Genomic DNA, 24,266 nt, shown 5'->3' on the forward strand with positions numbered 1-24,266 from the left:
AGTCCAGATTAAAGTGCTGGAAAAGCAGAGTAAGTCAGGCAGCATCCAAGGAGCAGGAAAATCGATATTTCGGGCAAAAGCCCTTCATCAGGATGAAGGGCTTTCCTGATGAAGGGCTTTTGCCAGAAACACTTTTCCTGCTCCAGGGATGCTACCTGCCCTGCTGTGCTTTTCCAGCACCACTCTAATCTTGACCTTAAAGTTAATATGATCCATGAACTAACCTACAAAAAGGAAAAGGTGGCAAAATACATTTTTTTTGAAAGCTAGCAAGAACTAGGAGCTAAATTGAAGGGCAAGACCTCACGGTCTATATCTACCTTTTTATATTTTCTAATCAATCAGCGATGTTATTACATATTGGATGTGACTTTTCTCTCTTCTTTGACAATGATATTGCATTTTTGTCATGTGTGGTAGTCCCCAATTCAGTGCCCTAAAAGTCCTCATTGTCTATAATCTTGAGATAATAACTTGAAAAACTACCAGAAACCTAGAGTAGTGACAGGGAAATTATGGAGGCAAACATGTTGATGAAGAAGCGATTTGGGAAAAAGTGATTTATTTCATGCGACACTGCAGCCATTATTGGGAAGGGAAGGAAGTATATGGTTGAGTGAGTAACTTGGCAGTGGCCAGAGCCTGAAGATTAAAAGGTAAATAAGATAATAATTGGGATTTTACTGCCCACAGTAAAACTGCAAAAGATCGGTGGGAGATGTTACGTCACTTTAACCTTGTATACATGTCGACCTTCATTTGCCTGACTCATCAATGTCATCGCCAGAGTCCTGCACAACAGAATTAGGGTGTGCCTCATCTCCCAGAAAACTGGCACCTTTGTTCTCGTTTTCCTTGCCTTGGTTGCAGTGCAGTCATGGTTAAATTCTTACTGCATGCTTTCACTTCTTTGCTATATCAAAATTTAACTTCTTGTGCTTCACTTGGATAACACACTGAAAATCAAGTCCCACTATTTGCGAAGTCAACACAACAGTTTAAAATTTTATACAAGTACAGAAAAATTCCCCAATTTACCAGTCTGTTAAACCCAGGTTGACTGAAAGCATGGACCAGGTTTCTGTACTTAGCAAGAATTACTATCTATTATAACTAAATAAATTCTAGATAAATAATTATGTATTGCTGACATTTGATAATATTTAATATTTAATAATTAATAAATAATAACATTTGCTAGCTAAACGCTAAACACCCATGGCATACACATATAGACATTAAAAAATGTTAAGGGCAGAGTGAAATACTGGAAAGGGAATTCAATGACCATAGGGTTCACTGAGATGACTGTTTGACTTGTTCCTCAATCTTCCTTCAGGTAAGTTCACCTGTTTACAGCAGGCATAGATTAACTTGTTCACATTTTTAAATCTCTAATTTATTGGTTAAAATTGATTGGGTGAAATGAACTTGCTTTCTACTGGCTTGATTTTTAACTGCCAAGAAAGGGATAACTCCTTTCGGAGATCCAAGAGCTTCTTACTAAACATGTGCAACCACATGGTATTCAGCTACCTAGGAACCAGTCACATTGTTGTTGGAAGGCAATAAGACCTTTGTCATTGACAACAGAGATCATCCATTCCACAGACAAATCAGCTACTTGTCATTGGCTGAATCTTCCTTAGAAAGTATGGTGGCAATAGTATCCTCTTAGTACATTGGCAGCAGCAAAAAATAGCTCAATATTGTTAAACTGAAGTAAAATTAGAGTTCACAAGGCACATGAGAAAGAAGAGATAACATTTCAATGGGCCCAATGTCTTCTATCAGTACATCGTGAGTTTGTGGAAGTCCCTCAAGGTCAAAGATGACTTGCTTCCACACAATGGGGTGGTGCAATGGCTTAATGGTCCAACCCTAGAGCCACAGACACTGCCATAAGTAGGGCAGTTGGTGTTTGGCGGATGGATGGATGAGATGCTCTGAAGTTTGCACACTCTTTTCATTACTTGTGCTTGCTCTCTATGGCTCCACTCAATGATACTTGAAGTGGCTGTTGCCTTCATGGATGCTTCTTCTCCAGTTTGTGTGTTTTAGAGCAAGCAATTCCCATGTGTCCATAGGAATGTTGCATTTGTTTAAGAAGGCTTTCAGTGTAATCTTGTAGCATTTCCTCTGCCATCCCAGTGATTGCTTACTACTGTGGAGCTTGGAAGAGAGCACTTATTTAAGGAGTCTTGGGTTGGGTATATAGACAACCCTTCGCAGTTGGTTGTACTTGATCAGTGCCTCAATACTGGGGATATTAGGCCTGGGAAAGGGTGCTCACAGTGATGCACCTATCCTGCCAATGGGGAACTTCCAGGATATTGCAAAGGCAGAACACATGATAATTCCAGGGATTTGAGATATGTGTGGTACATAGTCCATACTTCCAATGGATATGGGCAGATAAGGGTTATGACATGAGCTTGATACTGGTTTTGTGATCTCAGAGTAAAAACACACTGTTCCTCGGTCTTCCAAACACTTGACACTAATCCATGATCTCATCAGGAGGAAAGGAAACATACTGGGAGATCTCAGAGGTGCTATATTTATGACCATCTTCAAGAAAAGAGACCGGTTCAACTGTGCAAATTAGAAGGATTTCCCTACTGTCCACCTCAGGGAATTTCATGATGAGAATGTTCCTCAACCACCTCCAATCGGCTCCTTTCTGAGTCTCACATCAAGAGGCACAATGGATGATTTTCAGTGTGTGACGAATCCAAGAAAAGTACAGAGAATATCAGCAATCTCTATTCATGGCCTCCTTCAATCTCACAAACATCTTCAACTCTGTCAATATCCTCCTCAAATTTGGTTGCCCGAAGAAATTTGTCACCATTCTCCACCTGCTTCGTGTTGACATCCAAGCCATGATCATCATGAATAGATCCAACAACAACACAAATGAGTGCAAACTGGGGTCATACAGGGCTGCATTATTGCACCAGTGTTCTTCTCCATTTTCCTTGCTCCAACACTCCACCCATCTCCATGAAGCTTCCTGCAGGAGTGGTGCGAACCTACAGAATGAACAGGAAGGTGTTCAACATTTACCTCCAGGCCAGAACCATGACCACTCCAATTTATTTCATCAAGGTGCAGTACACAGATGGTGCCTGATTGTGCATACGTTCAAGGCCGAGCTACAAAAATCATTGAATTAACCGAGATGTATGGGAGAATAGGCCTCAGCCTAAATATCTAGGAAACACAGGTGCTCTACCAGCCAGTTCTTTGACCATCAAAATTCATGGCAAGCCCTTGAAAAACATGGATCATTTTCCATACCTTAGGAGCCTCCTCTTGCTTCGAGCAGACATTGATAATGAAATCCATCATAAACTCAATGTGCCAGTACATTAATAGTAAAAGGGTGGAAAAGGGGAGAAGGGCTTATTTGGCTCGAGAAAGAGGATTTACATTTTGAAGCAATAGGTATAGTTCAAGTGCTAAATTGATACTTAGCATCTGTGTGTGCCCATGAGGCACAGCCTGCAAAGGCTACGTTACTGAGGAGGGAACTTAGTCGATTTTTTTTATATTAAAAGGGTTTAAAATTGATAAGATGGTTTGCATAAGCTGTCCATATTTAAAGTTGATAAGGATGTTTGCTGATGACTATACCATGTTTAGCACCATTCGCAAATATTCAAACACAAAAGCAGCAAGATCTGGACCATATCTAAGCCAGAGCTGACAAATGGCAAGTATATTTGCATGCACACAAGTTCCAGCAGTGACCGTCTGCACTAACACAATTTATTCATCTCTAAATTGAGAGAGTACTTGAGAAAATACTGTACATCATCAGCTGCTGCATTACCACAGAAACATAGAACAAGTCCCACAAAGGGAAAAGTCCAGAAAACACAAATCATTGAAGAAGAATAAATCCGAGCAGTCAAGAATAGATGTCAACAAAATCAGTCAACATAACTTGGTGAAGTCAAAGAGAAGCAGGAGAGGTTCTGAAGTATCAACTTGCAGAGGAAAGGATTTAATACTGAATTGAAACTCAATACAAGGGTGGTTGTTTCAGTATCAACTAAAGGCCTGCAATGGTTAAAATCAGTAGATGTTTAACCCAAAAGCATCAAACTGCAAGGCTCGAAGGCTCAGATCTACAGGCAGCTGATCAATTTACCACCAAACATAGAACATGAAACATCAGTGAAACTGTCCATATTGAAGACCAGAATGCTGTTGCAAATTCGAAATGCATACACCCAACTATGTCTCTTAGAGAGAGTGGAGGCACTGCTGTAGGTTGAAAATGAAAGAGAATTTCACTATGAATTTTCAAGTTTATGCAAAGGCTTAGGCAAGCTGAAACAGGTGCACTACATTAGTCTGCAACAAGGTACTAAGCCTATCTGCCTGTACACTCCAAGGAAACTACCTCATTCATGATTAGAGAAAGTGGAAGTTCATTTAGGCAGCTTGTAAAAAAGCAAAGTTATATCACTAGTGGTGCATTGGATAGTAACTTCCCAAACATGAATAGAAAATTGTGGATCCCATTCAACTAAAGCAGTGGCCTGAAGCCATCACTAAATGGCCAGTTGAGGGCATTCATTTGCTGCCCAGAAATGAATTCTTAATCAGATTGGAGAAGATGCCACCATTCTTCTAAAATAAGTGTCATTCCAACATCAATGTTTGTGCAGAATCATACAGTGGTGCTTTGAGACAGTGGCTGTAATGCAATAGTGAGTAAAGTTGAGAAGTGTGTGTGTGTGTGTGAGAGAGAGAGAGAGAAAAATATAAAACAATATTGTTCCTGAATCATTTTAGAATAACACAACAATATAACTGTGTCCCATGAGTATCCTTAGTATTATTTCAGGAACAGTAGCCTGTTTCCAAAGTCAGGAGCTATGAAATGCAATAGATATCAGAAGGCAGAAAATACAGAGTTAAAAATCACACAACACCAGGGTTATAGTCCAACAGGTTTAATTGGAAGCACACTAGCTTTCGGAGCGTCGCTCCTTCATTAGGTGAAGAAGCGACGCTCCGAAAGCTAGTGTGCTTCCAATCACTGAAGCTACATCTCAGGACTCCCTTTCTAACACCAATGTGGGTGGACCACCAAGTTATCACATTTTCAAGGGTAATTGGGGATGAACAACAAATGCTACCTACAAATGCTATCTGCTGTGAATGGGATAAAACTGTTGTGTAGAAAGTGAATCAATCAAATAAAAAATTAATAATCAGCCTTTTCTCCGACATTTCGTTGCAGAAGAACATCTTGCAGAGAACCTGCAACACAAATGAGAGGCGCTGAGATCTGTTTTTACATTCATGTGCACAAGGCAAACATACATATTTGAGGGAACCAAAACAGAAACTGAAAATGACTCTTGCATGAGCTCTCAGTTAAGGGATTAGAACCAAAGAGAAGTACCCACTGCAGAAGCAAAATTTATAAACCCCTTATACCAGTATCCCAACCATGTCTTATGATGCATTTAATTCTCAGAAGAAGGCAGCCTAAAACTCTCCAACAATGGTAATGATACGGGAATGTTATTCCACTTGCAGTCACAATGGCGTATTCACAGACCTATGTATCTGAAAGTTAAGGACATGGGGTTGATATAGTTTTTTTAAGTATCTTATTGAATCCTTTTATTATAGTTTCTAGCATTTTGCCTACAACTGATGTCAGGTTAACAGGTCTATAGTTCTCTTTTTTTTCTCCCTTCCCTTTCTTAAAATAGTGAGGTTCTATTTGGTACCTTCTAATGAACTGAGATCATTTCAAGAGTCTATAAACTTGTGAAGAAACTCCACTAATACATCTACTGTCTGAATAGCCACCTCTTTAATACTCTAGGTTGTAGATAATCAGTTCATCTAATGATTGTAACTCCCTGGTTCTGACATTCCAGGAGGTGTACCAGGCCAGGTTCCAGGAGGTGTACCAGGCCAGGTTCCAGGAGGTGTACTAGGCCAGGTTCCAGGGGCTGTACCAGGCCAGGTTCCAGGGGCTGTACCAGGCCAGGTTCCAGGAGGCATTTCAGGTAATTTCATCTCCAATGACAGTTTAGATACTTGAGATAATTTGAACGAAAATATTATTCCAGATTTTGAAATGCACTCAGAATGCATTTCTGCTGAAAATTGTACTGTACTGTATTTCACTTCATTTCAATGCATAATGATAGCATAAATCCAATCTTCTACTACTAAAGCATTCGCATTCTTATTGCTGTTTTTGAACTGTGTTCTGGACATAATGGCATTATAGTGGCACCTGCCAATATTAACTTCAGAGACAAAGTGGTGCGAGAGTTAGTTCCTACAATGGTCACCTGTGATTCAGGAGAAACTGTCAAATGAGACAACCCCATGGTGACCCTTTGGAAAGAATTGTCTCCATTATCTATGCATGCTTGATGATAGGCGATATTATTAATTGACTGTGGACCTCATTTTGTTCCATAAACAATAACAGATTCTAATAAAGAGTCACTGGACTTAAAGCAGTGACTCTGTTTTCTTTGCATAGATGCTGCCAGCAGTTTTAGTTTTTATTTCAGATCTCCAGCATGTGCAATTCTTTGATTTGTTTCCTAATGATGTTAGATATTCCTATTTTTTTCGGATTTGAATTTTTTCACATTAATTTTGAATATTTTCAATATTGGCTAATTGGGAATGAGGAATTTCTCATTGCTATCATAAAATTTCACAATGTCCCCCTCTATAAGTGGCTGTTCTTTTTTTCCATCATAACTGGTCAATACTTTGTATTACAGGTGGACTCGCAGCAGCTAAAGCTGCTAAATTTGGAGGCAAGTATTTCTACTTTTGTCATTTGTATTAGTATGAATTTTAATGCATTATCATGCACAGACAATTTTTCTAAAGCTTTAAATACATGTAACAATGAGATTAATCATTGTTAAAGAAGAAATATATTTAAAATACTGCAACATTCTTGCTATATTGTCTAAAAACAAGTTTGGAACTGATTTTTGAAAGAAATATCATTCTGCAGTTTGCCTTTGAGAAGTCTAGTAGCAGACATTGTAGTTAACTGGGTACACAGAGCTCCAACTTCTTTAATTCTGCCAGATATTTATTGTAGGGCATTTGTCCAGAGGAAAACAAAAAGCACCTTGCTATAGGAAAATTAAGTAGAGAACATCCAACCATGGACATAGCAGTAGTAAATATGCTTTGATGAGAAACTTGTCAAAAAAGGTACAAAATTACAAATCAGAGCAAAGACAAATAGCACCAGAGGCAGTAACAGAGTCACAATTTGTTCAGTATTATTCTCCCTCATTAAAATGTTCTATCTGGCATGTAATCTTCTATTCTTAAATCAATAATATTTATTTGACTATTTTCAAATTGTGTTTTATGTTTGTGGCTTGTTTTGATACTCGATCTGTTAGTTTTTGAGTTTAGCTCTTTTTGCAGTATTCCACTATTTCAACAGTGACCATTCTTTCACTGATCACTAATCACTACCTGTTGTTACCTACCACCAACATTCCCTTCAATGCCCCAATGTTATCTTTTTATGTGTTCATCCCCAGGAAGAATTGACTTCCCCCAATTCACTTATAATTTTACTTGCAAAATCTCTACTCTCTAGTTTCCATTCACCAGAATTTTTCTTCAGCTAGTTATTTCCTCCACTACACCTCCAATTTTAATATCTTAGTACATTTTAAACAGTTACAGGTTTCTCATCTGTATTTTTCTAGGACTTTGATCTGAAGTGATACTGTTCTGGGAAGGCAATGGTAGTTGACTGTACTAATACTCTATCAATATCTCCTGAGCATGTGCACGAGGAACTGTGCAATGATAATATTGGGTCACTTGAGACTGAGTGCTGAGGAAAAACATACTACATTTGACCTGCTCAATCATGCTTCTACATATAGTCCCTAGTTAATAAATGTTCACAGCATGCACTACCATTCTGTTCAGTCCTTGTCTGTCCCCAGCTCCTGGATGCTGCTAGCAGTATTCCTAAATGTTGATAATTGGGGATGAGATTCTAAAAATGGCAGTGAATGGCAAGAAAACGTTTGAGGAGAAGCACAATAGCAGCAGTGATTGACTGGTGAAGGACTTTGAAGCTAGCCAGTAATTGGATCACAGGGAGGAAATCTCCAAGGACAGCCCAGCACCTAGCATACATAGCACTGCAAGAGACACCAACCTCAACTTGTGAGCATTGAACTCCATGTTACCCTATCCAGGAGCTTCCTAGAATGTAGAGGTCCCACACAGACTTAGAAAGACTGGAGCAGGAGTAGACCATTTAGAACATTCAGTTTGAAGAATGTCGTTTTAAGGCACAAATGCAGAGAAATCTCAAAAATACTGTCTGAAGTTCATAACTAGCCATACACACTGATAAGCGTGAAGCTTGTGTAGGTCTGAACTTCAAGAGTCAACAAACAGGAACAAGTATATTTATGAGACAATTTCAAAAATTCTCCAGACATCAGGGGGGAAACTGTATTGTCACTGCATACTGCATCACACAAAAGGTAGATGCCAAATACATTTATTTGTTTACACCAGGAATGTCTCTCACCACTTCTGAAAGGGTAAACAAGTGAAATCACAGAGATGTGTCAACAAGAGACTATTTCTCCAGTTACTGAATTGACCATATGGTGGTCTGCTTTGTATTATTTCCAAACTGAGTGAATCCATTAAAATTTACCTGACTTGACAGATTTCAATAATGTATTGCAATGACAGATACAACCAATGGTGTCTGTTGATGAGAACCTAACTAACGTTGTGAACAGCACATTCTTCAAGCTGGCCACAACAGCAGAACCCATTAATTGCCAGTAAGTAAGGAGTTCAACTTTTAACTATTATCATAATCCTTAGGATATTATTGTTTAAACTAGCTACCTTTTAGAATCCCATCTGCACCAGGTTGGGACTCTTCACTCATTGCAGTGCAGAAGAATGAGACATCATCTCATTGAAATGTATACAATTCTTAAGGATAAATGGTGAGAGGACGTTTCTGCTCATGAGAGTGACTAGGACCAGGAGACATTGTCTCAGAATAAAGGGGCACTAATTTAAGACTGGAATGAAGAGGAATTTCTTCTACAGAGGGTTGAGTGACTTTGGAACTTTGCCACAAAGAGCTATGGGGGCAGAGTCCATGTGTATGGTTAAGGATGAGATAGTTGAATTCTTAATCAGTAAGGGAATCGGGGTTTTGGGGAATGGACAGAGCATTGGAAATGATGAACGTAGGATCAACCATGATCCTACTGATAGTGGAGCAAGCTGAAGGGGCACATGGCCCATTCCTGTTCATATTCTTATGATATTATGGGCTTATGTCACAGGGATGATATTTTAATCTTTAAATCAACAAAAGAGTAACATGATAATGTATTCATGTAATTTTGAAAATATTACAAGGTGCTGAGTTAATATTTAGTAAAAAGTGTAAATTTTTAATACCCAGTCTACATTGTCCAAATAATAGCAGTCACTGTGGTTATTCTGAAAAAAGTGTAACCAACAGTCATTGGCACATCATCTAGTCCATAGAACTTGACTTCCAGGAGTTCGGAGTTCATTCAGAATCTTTAGTCATGGACCTGTCTTTTAATTAATGAAACTGATATGTCTTGGCTTCAATGGCAGATTCCATCACTGTCAGAACGTTTGAATGCTTGCTTTCTGGATGTTGACAGTGCAGCATAGAATGTGTTTCACAGTCTGTTCTATTCTGCTTTAGCACTTTCTGCATGGGAATGCCTGGAAGTCCACTTCAGTTCCATTGAAGAATTACATTCTTAGGTCTGAGTAGGCTGTTTGAGAATAACATTACTGTGTTGAATTAAAAAACTTCAAGGATTACCTCCTAACTCTGTAGACCAGGGACTGGTTCATATCACTAAGTGCTTTGGTGTGTAATAAGAATTGTGTTCAGAGATTTACATCTACTCCAACTGTTCTATTTTGTATCAATACCCTGACCTTGGATATCTTCTGGACAGCTGGTGGTATAGTTTGCTTTGGAAGTGTTAGTTACACAACATTCCTGGTAGCAGCAAAGCTCAAGTAGTTTGTCATTATTTATAGTTCCAAGGCCATGATGTTTGAGGAAGCAGAGACCTCTCTCGTGGTCCACACCCACTATTGTGTTGCAATCTCTCAATAGGTAAAAATGTGCAGCCTGAGGAATTCTGCTGACCATGTATTGTGTTCCGTAATAGGACTTGCTCACTGCTGCTATAGAGAAGCATATCGTCAGAATACAAATGAGGTTAACTTGCCCTGTTTGAGGTCAGCGATGAATGGACTTGTTAAACTGAGGAACTGAAAGAAATTAGAAATAATAATATTGAAATGTTAACTGGATTGAGGTTGATTAATCCTCTGGACGCAATTAGTTACTTTCCAGAGTATTGAAGGAGATGGCTTCAGAGATAATGATATGGTTCATTCATCATTCAAAATTCTATAAATTGTGAAAACTTCCTGAATGCTGGAAAGTAGTAGATGTGACCCCAGAAGGGATGGAGAGAAAGATTAGATAACCATAGACATGTAGTTGGATGTTCACAATATAGAATATATTAGAATCTGTTATTAAGGGTGTGGTAACAGGACACATAGATAATGACACTAAAATTGTATAATGCTAAAAGTCAACATTTATTTATAAAGGCAAATCATGTTTGAAAAACCTGTTGAAGTTTTTTGAGGCTGCTACTTGCAGAATAGATAAAGCAGAACCAGTGGAAATCATATTTTTGGATTTTCATAAAATTCCAAATAAGAAGCAAAACACACAGTTAGTAAACAAAATTTAGGGATTGGGTATGCTATGCTGGTATGGATTCAAAATTGGTTAACAGACAGAATTCACAGTAGGAATAAATGAGTTATTATCAGGATAGTAGGCTGTCATTAGTAGGTACCACGAGATCAGCGCTACAGCCACAGCCATTCACATAATATATAAATGATTTGGATGTGGGTATATTTCCAAATTTTCTGATGATGTAGACTAGTGGTAATATAAATTACTTGGACAGGCAAGAACATAACAAATAGAGTGCCGAGTAATGTGAATGAATGAGAATTAAATTTGGAAGGAAAACCAGAAAGACAGAAAACATGTTAACGGTGAGAACATGAGGAATCTTAGTGTCCAAAGAAAAGTGAGTGTACTTGATCGAGAGTCACAAACATGTAGATGCAATATTCAGTAAAGAAGGTGAATGTTTTTCTAATGCTCACCATAAGCAGTTTATTAAAAGTGTCTTGCTACAATTATATAGAGCCTCAATAAGCCTGAGATCTAAGAAAAGATATAGTTGTCACAAAGGGAATGCAGCAAGGTTCACCAGACTAATCCCTGGGATGGCAAGATTGTCTTATGAGAAGCGATTGAGAAAACTGATCCTGTACTTTCTAAAATTTCAAAGAATAAGAAATGCTCTCATTGATGCTAACAAAATACATCCAAGGCATGATTAGGTGGGTGTAAATACAATGTTTCCTTGGCTGATGAGTGTACAACCAGGGAAACTAATCTTAGGATAAGGAGTAAGCTATTTAATTCTGGGTTGATGAAGAATGTCTTCACTCAGAGGGTGCTGAATCTTTGGAATTCACAGTCCCAGGAGGTTGTGGAAGCTCAAACATTGAGCATGTTCAAGACAGAACTGATGGATATCTCGAAATGACTGGCGAAGTGACATTGAAGTAGCTGATCAGCCAAGATCCAATTGAATGAGGAAGCAATCTTGATGGATTGAATGTCCTGGTGTTTATATGGTCCTCGCAGTGGCATTGGCTATTGACAATATACATAAAATAACATTTGATGATGCATTCACTGGTCTTGATATAATACTTATTGTAAAACGAAGTCATTGTCCTCTACAACTATATTTTCCATCTGCTTTCAAAATGTTTTTTCTCATATACCTTCTGCTGCCATGATAGACATAGACAATTACTTCTCCTTTTCAACTCCTTCACCAAGATCTTCATGCATGACTACATTCCCAGATGGTAAGTCATTCTTCACTCAATCCAATGTCAGATTCATTTGTAATGCAGCTCCCAGCAGATGTTCAAGTAAAATGTACATCTCTTTAAGACATGCAGGCTATCTTTAATCAGATTCCTGAAGAAGGGCTTATGCCCGAAACGTCAATTCTCCTGCTCCTTGGATGCTGCCTGACCTGCTGCGCTTTTCCAGCAACATATTTTTCAGCTCTGATCTCCAGCATCTGCAGTCCTCATTTTCTCCTATCGTTAATCAATGCCAGGTTGTAATGATGTTTGGCCTGCCGTTGATGCATGAAGTTAGTAAACTGTTCAGGAAGTGCAGGCTGTACATGGTAATCATTATAACAAGCAGTTATCTCAAAGTTGGCATCCTGTGTACATTCCACTGAATGATTGTGAGTGAGTCAGAAGTCACGATCCTTCCATCTGTTACATAAGAGCATAAGAAATAAGAGAAGTAAGCCTTTTGGACCCTTGAATCTCCTTTACTGTTCAACCATGGTTATGGCTGATCTGAATATATCCATAACATCACTTTTCAGGCTGTGCCCTTTAGCATTGTGCCTTCCCTGTGTATCAAAACTCTGTCTAGATTAGATTAGATTACATTACAGTGTGGAAACAGGCCCTTCGGCCCAACAAGTCCACGCCGACCCGCCGAAGCGTAACCCACCCATACCCCTACATTTACCCCTTACCTAACACTATGGGCAATTTAGCATGGCCAATTCACCTGACCTGCACATCTTTTGGACTGTGGGAGGAAACCGGAGCACCCGGAGGAAACCCACGCAGACACGGGGAGAACGTGCAAACTCCACACAGTCAGTCGCATGAGGCGGGAATTGAACCAGCGTCTCTGGCGCTGCGAGGCAGCAGTGCTAACCACTGTGCCACCGTGCCGCCCTAATTGAGCCTTAAATATGTTCAGGAGTTAAATAAATTTCTTCCATGGTGTTAAATGCCACATGCAACTGCTACTACATTTTGAAGCACTATTTTCATGTTCCATACATAGCACACTTATATGTTAGTTTCAAATCTAAATGTATAGAAAGAACAGGAGAGTAAAATTCTCGTGCAAAATTGTTTCATCTAATTCAGTGAACGTACTAAATAATTAATTTGTAGTATTTTGGTTAACAGGGTCCAACTGGTTAACTCAAAATGGGCATTTAGAGAGACAGTAATTTTAAGAGTGAACTACAATTGAAAAATGCATATAATGCACGATGCCTTAGAAAACATTGCATTTCCAAAAAGGCATGACCACACATCCAAATGACAGAATATGCTTATTCCTTTCCGCACGACATTAGTATTAATTCAGTCAAGGAATTAACTCATTTGAACTTCCATTTCACCGTATGTTCTTGCAGAAAATGAAACCAGCAGCTTAAGCTTCATGGGAGGTAATCTTCATAATACTACAATGTCTTTGAAACCAAAAGTTCAATCATCTGATGGGTTTATTTGGCATTTTGTGGTTGTAAGTTGTTCTGGCATTTCAAGAGGTCTATCAGAATTAGCTTCATGGAATGCACCAAGAATCATTCCTAAAGCTTTTTAGGTAGATTGACCACTTATTATTAACATTTTAAATTCGTGATGATGAGCTGACTTGAAGCATCATTTCTAGTTTTGCAATGCAATCTCTTGGAATGTTTTAACATATAATGGTAGTTTTCCATTTTGGTTACATTATACTGTAAATACTGTCAATCTCCTCCATACTCTGTAACACTATGATCAAGCTCATTGTCACTTACCAGTGCAATGAACGCCCATCAACTTTCTTCCTTGGGCTTGTCCTCAGAGACAGCATCCAAGGCTCTGGGCGCAAGGCTATCATGCAATCACATCCTCTGACAAGTCAGCACTTGTGATGTATTTTTCTCTGCTCCATTTCATGCACATTTACCGTAATTTTTTGTTTAATCTTTCTAGGTTTTATGATTTTTGATTCAGATGGTCCTGCATACTAGAAAAGATCCATCAAGAAGATTTTGTGAGGAATGGAGAATTGTTCTCCTGTTCTATTTTTCTCCATTCAAATGATTTCCCATTTCATTACATCACACAATACCTTTGCTCCATGCCTCTTTCAATTATAATTCACTATCAAAATTATGCCCATTTTGTGTTATCCAGTTGGACCCGATTAACCAAAATACTGTAAATTAATTAATGTTTCGTACTTTCACTAAATTAATTGAAACAATTTTGCAGATCGGATGAGCTGAGTGGCAGATGAAGTTTAATTTGGATAAATGTGAGGTGTTATCACATTGGATGAATGTGGGATGGAAAGGAAAATGAGGGCAGGACTGATTTACTTAATGATAAGTTCCTGTGGAATGTTGCTAATCAAAGAGACCTTGGAGTGCAGGTTCAATTTTCCTTGAAAGTGGAGTTGCGGTGAGACAGGATAGTGAAAGTGGTGTGTGGTATGCTTGCCTTTATTGGTCAGTATATTGAGTATAAGGGTTAGGAGGTAATGTTGTGACTGTACAGGGCATCAGTTAGGCCAGTTTCAGAGTACTGCGATCAATTCTGGTCTCCCTCGTATAGAAAGGATATTGTGAAACTTAAAAGGGTTGAGAAAACACTTAAAAGGATGTTGCCAGGGTTAGAGGGTTTGAGCTGCAAGGAGAGGCTGAAGAGGTTGGCCATAGAACATGAGAGGCAGAGGGGAGACCTTATAATATCATGAGGGGCATGGATAGGATGAATAGTCAGTCTTTTTCCCAGGATAGTGTAGTCCAAAGCCAGAGGGCATAGGTTTGAGGTGAGGGGGAAAGATTTGAAAGGGACGTAAGATGCAATATTTTCATGCAGAGAGTGTTGTGTATATGGAATGAGCTGCCTGAGGAAGTGTTGGAAATGGAGGCTAGTGCAATTAAACATTTTAAACAATTAAGCACCCGGATGAGTAAATGAATCAAAAGAGTTTGGAGGTATATGGGTCAAATATTGGCAAATGGCACTAAATTAATTTAGGATATCTGATTGGCATGGATGAGTTAGACTGAAGGGTCTGCTTCCATGCTGTACTGCTCAATAGTTCTATGACTCTAATTAATTTGGCTGTAAAAATATTTGCATTATATAGAGAGGTCATTAATCCAAGACCTTTAATAGGTTGTCACATTAGATCAAAATATTGGAACATTCCTGGGTTACTTCAACGTTGATGCTCTTTCGTGACTGAGTGTAAAATGGCAAACGTTAGCCGCAGCTCTGAAGACATTGTGATGGAATTAGATCATTTGGAGTTGATGGAAACAGTAGTTTCTGGCTACCCATTTAATAATAGCTACCCAATCATTCTGTATAAGTTTTGCAGAGTATGAGTGATTCACCTTTAAACTGTCATCAAAATACACTGCAGTGATTGCACAAGGTCAGCCAGCTGGACATCATAGAATATGGGTTCCCTGATTGGGGCAGTTAATCTGATGCAATCAGGGAGAGTTGGCTGATGTATACAAAATGGTGACTGTCAGAAGTGCTGACATCTGGTACCTGACTCTGTGTAAGACAGTACAAAGGTCAAGGACTGTTCTTGAGTAAATAAAGGGTGACTTGGTGTTGGATATTGGTTTCTGTGGAACTGGGCCCAATGTAGAAAGAATGTTTGTTTGAGGTGGAAAGGCAAGTGAGTCAGGACATATATACTTAATGGTAAACTCCTGGAGTGTGTTGCTAAACAAGAGACCTTGGAATGCAGGTTCATTTTCCCTGGAAAGTGGATTTGCAGGTAGACAGGATAGCAAAGAAGGCGTATCTTCAGATACATAAGCAGCAAGACCTGGACCATATCTGAGCTAGGGCTGACAAGTAGCATGTAGATTTGCATGCACACAAGTTTCAGCAGTGAGCATCTGCAACAACAGAATTTATTCATCGCCATTTAGCATTCAATGGCATTACCATTGTTGAATCCCCCATTATCAATGTCCTTGCTGTTACCATTGACCGTAAACTGAACTGAACTAACCAGCCAATTTTTATGGCAACAAGAACAGATCAGAAATTAAGAATGCAGTCATGTTCAACAGCGTGCTTATGCTGTTGTCTTGAACCCCTATGCCTGTCCACAAGGCATAGGGGTTCAAGGGAACTGCGCAAGCACAGTGCTATCAGTATGAAAAAGTAAAGCACTTCAGAAAATATTATAGATCATCAGCTGCTACATGACCATAGAAGCATAGAACGAGTCCCACTCAGTGAAATTTCCAGAAAACAAGAAACCAATGAAAATGAATAAATCAGAGAAGTCAAGAATAGATGTCAACAAAATCAGCCAACATTACTTGAAGTCAAAGAGAAGTAGCAGAGGTTCTGAAGTATCATGTTGCAGAGAAAAGGATTTAGAACTGAATTGAAACTCAATACAAGGGTGGTTGTTTCAGTATCAATTAAAGGTCTGCAATGGTTAAAATCAGTGGATGTTTAACCCAAAAGAGTCAAACTGAGGTCCTGATTATTGCCTCCCTGGATGGATAAATCATTGGGCTTGTTGGCGTCAGAAAGAAACTCTTATATATCAGCAATTAATTTTTGGGTGAGAGAGTTCATAGGTGACCTTCTTGACTCAGCACCTATTAAGGAACATAAAATGGTGACTTAATGACAACCTAAGGGCCTCAAGTTACCAATGGCCCAATTCATCATCTTTGTGGCTGGGAAAAAGAAAAAGTGGTGGTTTTCTTTCCTGGAGAAATAGGCCTGCCTGCCAGGCCAGGAGAGATGTTTCACTTTCCTCAGTCTGGATCAACTGGGGACAGGAATAGGGAGAAACGGAACAATTGTTGATGTCCAGCTCTTGCCCTTGTCCATGACCCCTGCTGACCCCTACCAACCCAACACTTACCTTCTTGCCTGGATTTCCTGCAATGATTTTCAGGACCTGGAAACTGCTGACTTATGATTGGCTAGTAGCTTCCAGTCAGGCAGGACTTGATTCAACAAGCTTTCCCACTCAAGTGAGTCACAGTAAGTTGCCTTGAAGATTCCCAACCCAGCATTTAGTGCATGGAACACTAAATCTGTGTACAAGGGCAAGTCAGAGGCTGGGGCACCTATGATGTCTAACTCACTTCTTGACTCCCCGCACCCTTTTTACTATTTAGAAGGCAAAAAAAGGGAGTGTAATGAAGCACTCTCCACTTGCCTGAATTAATGCAGCTCCCGGCAGTACTCAAGAAGCTAGAAACCATCCGGGACTTAGCACCACTTTAAACATTCATTTTCTACACTGCAGCAACAATGTGTAAATTTACACTTACAGCAATTTGCCACAGTTCTTTTAATAGCACCTTCCAACCTTTCAGCCTTTACCGCTGAGAAGGACAAAGGAAATAGGATCACTGGATCACCACCATCTTCAAAGTTTCCTTCAAATCACACACCATCACTGAAGCATCCCAGGACTCCCTTTCTAACACCAATGTGGGTGGACCACCAAGTTACCACATTTTCAAGGATAATTGGGATGAACAACAAATGCTACCTACCATCTGTTGTGAATGAGATAAAATTGTTGTGTAGAAAGTGAATCAATCAAATAAAAAATTAATAACCACCATTTTCTCTAACATTGACTTGCAGAAGAATGTCTTGCAGAGAACCTGCAACACAAATGAGAGGCATTGAGATCTGTTTTTACATGTATGTGCATAGGGCAAACATACATATTTGAAAGAACCAAAACTAAAACGGAAAATTACAACTGTATAAGCTCTCAGTTAAGGGATTAGAACCAAAGAGAAGTACCCACTGCAGAAGCAAGATCTATAAACCCTTTACACCAATATCCCAACCATGTCTTATTGATGCATTTAATTCTCAGAAGAAGACTGCCTAAAACTCACCAACAGTGTAATGAATTGGGAATGTTATTACACTTGCAGTCATGCAGGTGTATTCACAGATCTGCATATCCAAAAGTTGAGGACATGAGGTTGATCTAGTTTTCTAAGTGTCTTATTGAATCCTTTTATTATAGATTTTAACATTTTGCCGACAACTGATGTTAGGTTAACAGGTCTATAGTTCTCTATTCTTTTTCTCCCCTTCCTTTCTTAAAATAGTGAGGTTCCATTTGCCACTTCCTAATCTACTGAGAACATTTCCAGAGTCTATAACTTGTGAAGAAAATCCACTCACACATTACTGTCTCGATAGCCATCTCTTTAATACTCTATGTTGTAGATAATCATTTCATATAATGAATGTAACTCCCTGTTCTGGCATTCCAGGAGGTGTACCAGGCCAGGTTCCAGGGGGTGTACCAGGCCAGGTTCCAGGAGGCATACCAGGCCAGGTTCCAGGAGGCATTTCAGGTAATTTCATCTCTCATGATAGTTCAGATGCTTGAGATAGTCTGAATGAAAATATTATTCCAAGTTTTGAAATGCACTTAGAATGTATTTCTGCTGAAAACTGTATTGTGTTTCACTTTATTTCAGTGCATTATCATAGAATACATCCAGTCCACTAATCCTGAAGCTTCAACATTCTTGTTGCTCTGTATTTGAACTGAGTTCTGGACATAAAGGCATCATAATGGCACCTACCAATATTGACTTCAGCACCAAGATGATACTAGTGTTAGTTGCTATAATACTCACCTGTGATTCGATGGAAACTGTCATAAGGCACAACCCTATGGTGACCCTTTGGAAAGAATTGTCTCAATTATCTACACACGCTTGATGCTAAGGGATATTGTTAATTGACAAGTGGACTTCATTTTGTTCCAAAAACTGTAATAGATTCTAATAAAGAGTTACTGGACTTGAAGCACTGACTCTGTATTCTACCCACAGATGCTGCCATACTTGCTGAGTTTCTCCAGCAATTTTTGTTTTTGTTTCAGACCTCTGGCATTCGCAGTTCTTTGTTTTCTTCTGATCTTAGATATTCCTAGAATTTCTTTTTTGGATTTGATTTTTTGCACTAATTTTGTATATTTCCAGTATCGGCTAATGAGGAATGGGGAATTTCTCACTGCCATCATAAAATTTCACAATGTCGCCCTCTATATGTAGCGGTTCTTCTTTCCATTATAACTGGTCAATACTTTGTGTTGCAGGTGGATATGCAGCCGCTAAAGCTGCTAAATTTGGAGGCAAGTATTTCTACATTTGTCATTTGTAATAGCATTGAATTTTAGTGCATTATCGAGCACAAACAATTTTTCTAAAGCTTTAAATACATGTAACAATGAGTTTAATCATTATTGAAGAAGAAATATATTTAATATACTGCAACATTCTTGCTATACTGTCTGAAAGCAAGTTTGGAATTGACTTTTGAAAGAAATATCATTCTGCAGTTTGCCTTTGAGAAGTCTAATAGCAGACATTGTAGTTAACTGGGTACACAGAGCTCCAACTTCTATAATTTTACCAGTTATTTATTGCAGGGCATTTGTCCAGAGGAAAACAAAAAGCATCTTGCCATAAGAAAATTGAGCAGAGAACATCCAATCATGGACATAGACTGAAATAACATGCTCTTGCAGTAGTAAATACGCTTTTGATGAGAAACTTGTCAAAAAAAGTACAGAAATAGGAATCAGAGCAAAGACAAATAGCACTAGAGGCAGTAATAGAGTCACAATTTGTTCAATATTATTCTCCCTCACTAAAATATTCTATCTGACATGTAATCTTCTATTCTTAAATCAATAATATTTATTTGACTATTTTCAAAGAGTGTTTTATGTTTGTGGCTTGTTTTGATACTCGATTAGTTAGTTTTTGTGTTTAGCTCTTTTTGCAGTATTCCACTATTTCAACAGTGACCATTGTTTCACTGTTTCAACAGTGACCACCCCCTGATATTTGTACCTAGAGATTATTAGAATTAACCATCATATTTCAAGACTTACATAATGGCATCTTTGGGTACTGCTTCTTTCACAACACAATATTGATATATTTATTTCAGTTTCTTGTGCATAGGGAACAGCACCAAATGAAGAATGAAGAGGTAATTTTTGGATTAGTGGTGCTGGAAGAGCACAGCAGTTCAGGCAGCATCCGAGGAGCAGCAAAATCGACGTTTCGGGCAAAAGCCCTTCATCAGGAATAAAGGCAGAGAGCCTGAAACATGGAGAGATAAGCTAGAGGAGGGTGGAGGTGGGGAGAAAGTAGCATGGAGTACAATAGGTGAGTGGGGAGGGGATGAAGCCTTTATTCCTGATGAAGGGCTTTTGCCTGAAACGTCGATTTTGCTGCTGCTCTTCAGATGCTGCCTGAATTGCTGTGCTCTTCCAGCACCACTAATCCAAAATCTGGTTTTCAGCATCTGCAGTCATTGTTTTTACCCTGTATAGGTAATTTGTCAAGTGATGTATGTCAAAGATAGTGTAAATTTGGTATTTTTCCAAAAGGCTGTGAATGTTGAAATAGGTAAAAATTTACTCAAAATGATATTAATCAAATTTTAATAAGGGTATCAAACAATATTGATGAAAAATTATAAATGATTTGTTATAAATTAGCCATGACTAATTTAAGTGAGAGAGCAAATTTAAGGGGCTGAATGCCCTTCTCATATTCCTATGTTTGATCATTGGATATGACAAGTGAATAATGGCAATCACTGCTTTTACACTGGTAGATGTGGAAGACTAACAGGCACGGTGGAAGCTTGCAATATTATTACCTAACATTTCGTTCCTTAAATCTCTCCCTTTTAGATTCTCCAAACTTTGTCATATCATCCCTTTAGCACCTCATGTGGTCTTGCTATTCACATTGTGTCAGTTACAGATAAAACTATCACTAATCACTGCCTGTTGTTACCTACAATCGCCTTCCCTTCCATTCCCCAATGTTATCTGTTTATGGATCCATATCAGACATCAGGGAAAACTGTATAAACACAGCATACTATATCACACAAAAGGACCATTTCGAACATTCCATTTGAAGAATGCAGCTTTAAGGCATAAATGCAGAGGAATTTCAGAAACATTGTCTGAAATTCATAACTAGCCATGCACACTGATAAGAAGGAAAGCACGTATAGGTCTGAACCTCACCCTTAAAGTGGAAAGAGTCAACAAACAGGAACAAGTACATTTGAGACAATTTTCGAAATCCTTCAGACATCAGGGAAAACTGTATAAACACAGCATACTATATCACACAAAAGGAAGGTGCCAAATACATTATATTTGTTTACACCAGGAATGTCTCTCACTCACTTCTGAAGACGGTAAGAAGTGAAATCACAGTGATGTTTCAGCAAGAAACTATTTCTCCAGTTACTGAATTGACCATATGGTGGTCTGCTATAGTATTAGTTCCAAACTGAGTGAATCCGTTAAAATTTACATGACTTGACAGATTTCAATAATGTATTGCAATGATAGATACACCTAATGGTGTCTGTTGATGAGAACCTAACTAAAATTGTTCGCACAGTCTTCAAGCTGGACTAAACAGCAGAACCTATCAATTGCCAATAGATAAGGAGTTCAAACTTTTAACTACTATCATAATCCTTAGATTAGATTACCTATGGTAGGGAAACAGGCCCTTCAGCCCAACCAGTTCACACTGACCCTCTGAAGAGTAACCCACCCAGACCCATTCCCCTACTCAACCGACTAATGCACCTAACAGTTAGCATAGCCAATTCACCTGACCTGCACATCTTTGGACTGTGGTAGGAAACTGAAGCACCCAGAGGAAACCCACGCAGACACGGGATGAATGTGCAAACTCCACACAGACAGTCACCCAAGGCGAGAATCGAATCCAGGTCCCTAGTGCTGTGAGCCACCGTGCTGTCCTAAAGGGTAATGTTGTTTCAACTATCTATCTTTTTAGAATCACAGCTGCATCAGAATGTTTCCAAAGGACAGTTTCCAAAATCTCAGGAAATGTGGAAGGCAACATATGGAACAAATTTGGTCACGGGAAGGCAGCAAATGTAATGTAACCAAATGTGCAGATGTCACAAAAATATATTGAAAGGCAAATTGCAACAGGGATACAAAGTTAACAGAGAGATATTGACAGGTTTAGTAAATGATGAAAAAAGTTAACAAATGGAGTATGATATGCGAAAGTGTGAAATTGTTTATTTTGGGAGGGAGAACAAAACATCTGTATTCATGAAATGGGGAAAAACTGTGGCAACACAAAGGGACTTGTGGCTACTTGTGCATAAAATACACAAAGCTTGCATTAAGGTGCAGCAGGTAATTAGGAAGGATAATGGATTGTTGGACCTTATTTCAAGGGAGTTGGAGTAAATGAGTAGGGAAGTCTTACTTCAACTGTACCGGCTGCTGGTGAGACCATAGCTGGAATACTGTGAGCAGTTTTGATCTCCTTATTTAAGAAAAGTTATTATTTCATTCAAGGCGGTTCTGATAAGATGCACTAGGATCTTATCAAGAAATTGTGTTATGAGCGAAGGCTAAATGCTTGGGACTTCACTCATTGGAGTGCAGAAGAATGAGAAATAATGTATAGAATCCTGAAGGATAAACGGTGAGAGAACGTCTCCATTCATGGATGAGTCCAGGACCACAGGACATAGTCTCAGAATAAAGGGGTACTAATTTAAGACTAGGATGAAGAGGAATTTCTTCTACAGAGGGTTCAGTGACTTTAGAACTCTGCCACAGAGAGCTGTGGGGGCAAAGGCTTAGATAGTTAAATTCTTAATTAGTAAGGGAATCAAGCATTTTGGGGAATGGACATGAGGAAAGTAGGATCAACCATGACCCTACTGATAGCGGAGCAAGCTCAAGGGGTCACATGGCCCATTCGATGGTATTATGCCCTTATGTCACATGGATGACATTTTAATCTGTAAATCAACAAAAGAGGAACATGACAAATGATACATGTAATTTTGAAAATATTACAAGTTGCTGGGTTAATATGTAATGAAAGGTGTAAATTTTCAAAACCCAGGCTGCATTGCCCAAACAATAGCAGTCACTGTGGTTATTCTGAAAAAGATGTAACCAATAGTCATTGGCGCATCATCTATCTAGTCCATACACCTTGACTTCCAGCAGTTCTGAGTTCATTCAGAATCTTTACCCTGGGTTCGGTCTTTTAATTAACGAAACGGGTATGCCTTAGCTTCAATTGCAGATTCCATCATTGTCGGAATGCCTCCATGCTTGCTTTCCAGATAGTGACAGTATAGCATCGAATGTGTCTCAATGTCAGTCCTATTCTGCTTTTGTGCATGTGAATGCATGGAAGTCCACTTCAGTCAAGTTGAAGAACTGCCAGTTTTGGTCTGAGTAGGCCGTTTGAAAATTGTGGGAATGATATTACTGCATTGAATTAAAAAACTTAAAGGATTACATCTTAACTCCGATGTAGACCAGGGAGTCGTTGATATCTCTAAGTGATACGATAGCTGTGTGTAATAAGAATTGTGTTCAGAGATTTACATCTACTCAACTGTTCTAGTTTGTACTAATACCCTGACCTTGGATATCTTCCGGACAGCTTGTGACATGGTTTGCTCTGAAAGAAGTGTTAGTTACACAACATTCCTAGTAGCAGCAAAGCTCAAGTAGTCTGTTTTCATTTCTCGTTCCCAAGCCATGATGTTTGAGGAAGTAGAGTCCTCTCTCGGGGTCCATACCCACTATTGTGTTGCAATTTCTCAATAGGTAAAACTGTGCTACCTTAGGGATTCTGCTGACAGTGTGTTATGTTCCATATTAGGACTGGTTTACTGCTGCTATAGAGAAGCATATCTTTGGAATACAAATGAGGTTAACTTGCCCTGTTTGAGTTCAGAGACAGATGGACTTGCAAAACTGAGGAACTGAAAGAAATTAGGAATAGTAATTAGGTAATAGTAATTAGGTAAAACAGGTAGGTGCAATATTCAATAAAGAAGGTGAATGTTATGCTAACCTTCATCACAAGCAGTTTATTAAAAATGTCTTGCTGCAGTTATATAGAGCCTCAGTAAGCCTGAGATCGAAGAAAGGATATACTTGTCACAGAGAGAATGCAGTAAGGTTCACCAGACCAATCGCTGGAATGACGAGAATGTCTTATGAGAAGTGATTGAGAAAACTGACCATGTACTTTCTAGAATTTCAAAGAATGAGAGATGATCTCATTGGTGCTAACAAAATACATACAAGGCATAATAGGTGTAACTATGATGCTTCCTTGGCTGATGAGTGTACAACCAGG

General features: G+C 38.9%; 1 protein-coding gene across 8 annotated transcripts in view; it reads left to right on the top strand.

The window, feature by feature from the left end:
- Positions 1–24,266, top strand: part of elna (elastin a) — a 287,761-nt gene that overhangs the window by 100,121 nt on the left and 163,374 nt on the right. For all 8 annotated transcript variants that reach the window (XM_087977478.1, XM_087977474.1, XM_087977475.1 and 5 more), the window contains exons 11-14: positions 5,913–6,044; positions 6,783–6,818; positions 18,324–18,407; positions 19,160–19,195. In XM_087977478.1, coding sequence (XP_087833604.1) covers positions 5,913–6,044; positions 6,783–6,818; positions 18,324–18,407; positions 19,160–19,195 — 288 coding nt within the window. The remainder of the gene's footprint in view (positions 1–5,912; positions 6,045–6,782; positions 6,819–18,323; positions 18,408–19,159; positions 19,196–24,266) is intronic.

This window comes from Chiloscyllium plagiosum, unplaced genomic scaffold (genome assembly GCF_037043375.1).
Source record: "Chiloscyllium plagiosum isolate Xiang-an unplaced genomic scaffold, Cpla_swu_hap1 HiC_scaffold_31, whole genome shotgun sequence".
Lineage (NCBI taxonomy): Eukaryota > Metazoa > Chordata > Chondrichthyes > Orectolobiformes > Hemiscylliidae > Chiloscyllium > Chiloscyllium plagiosum.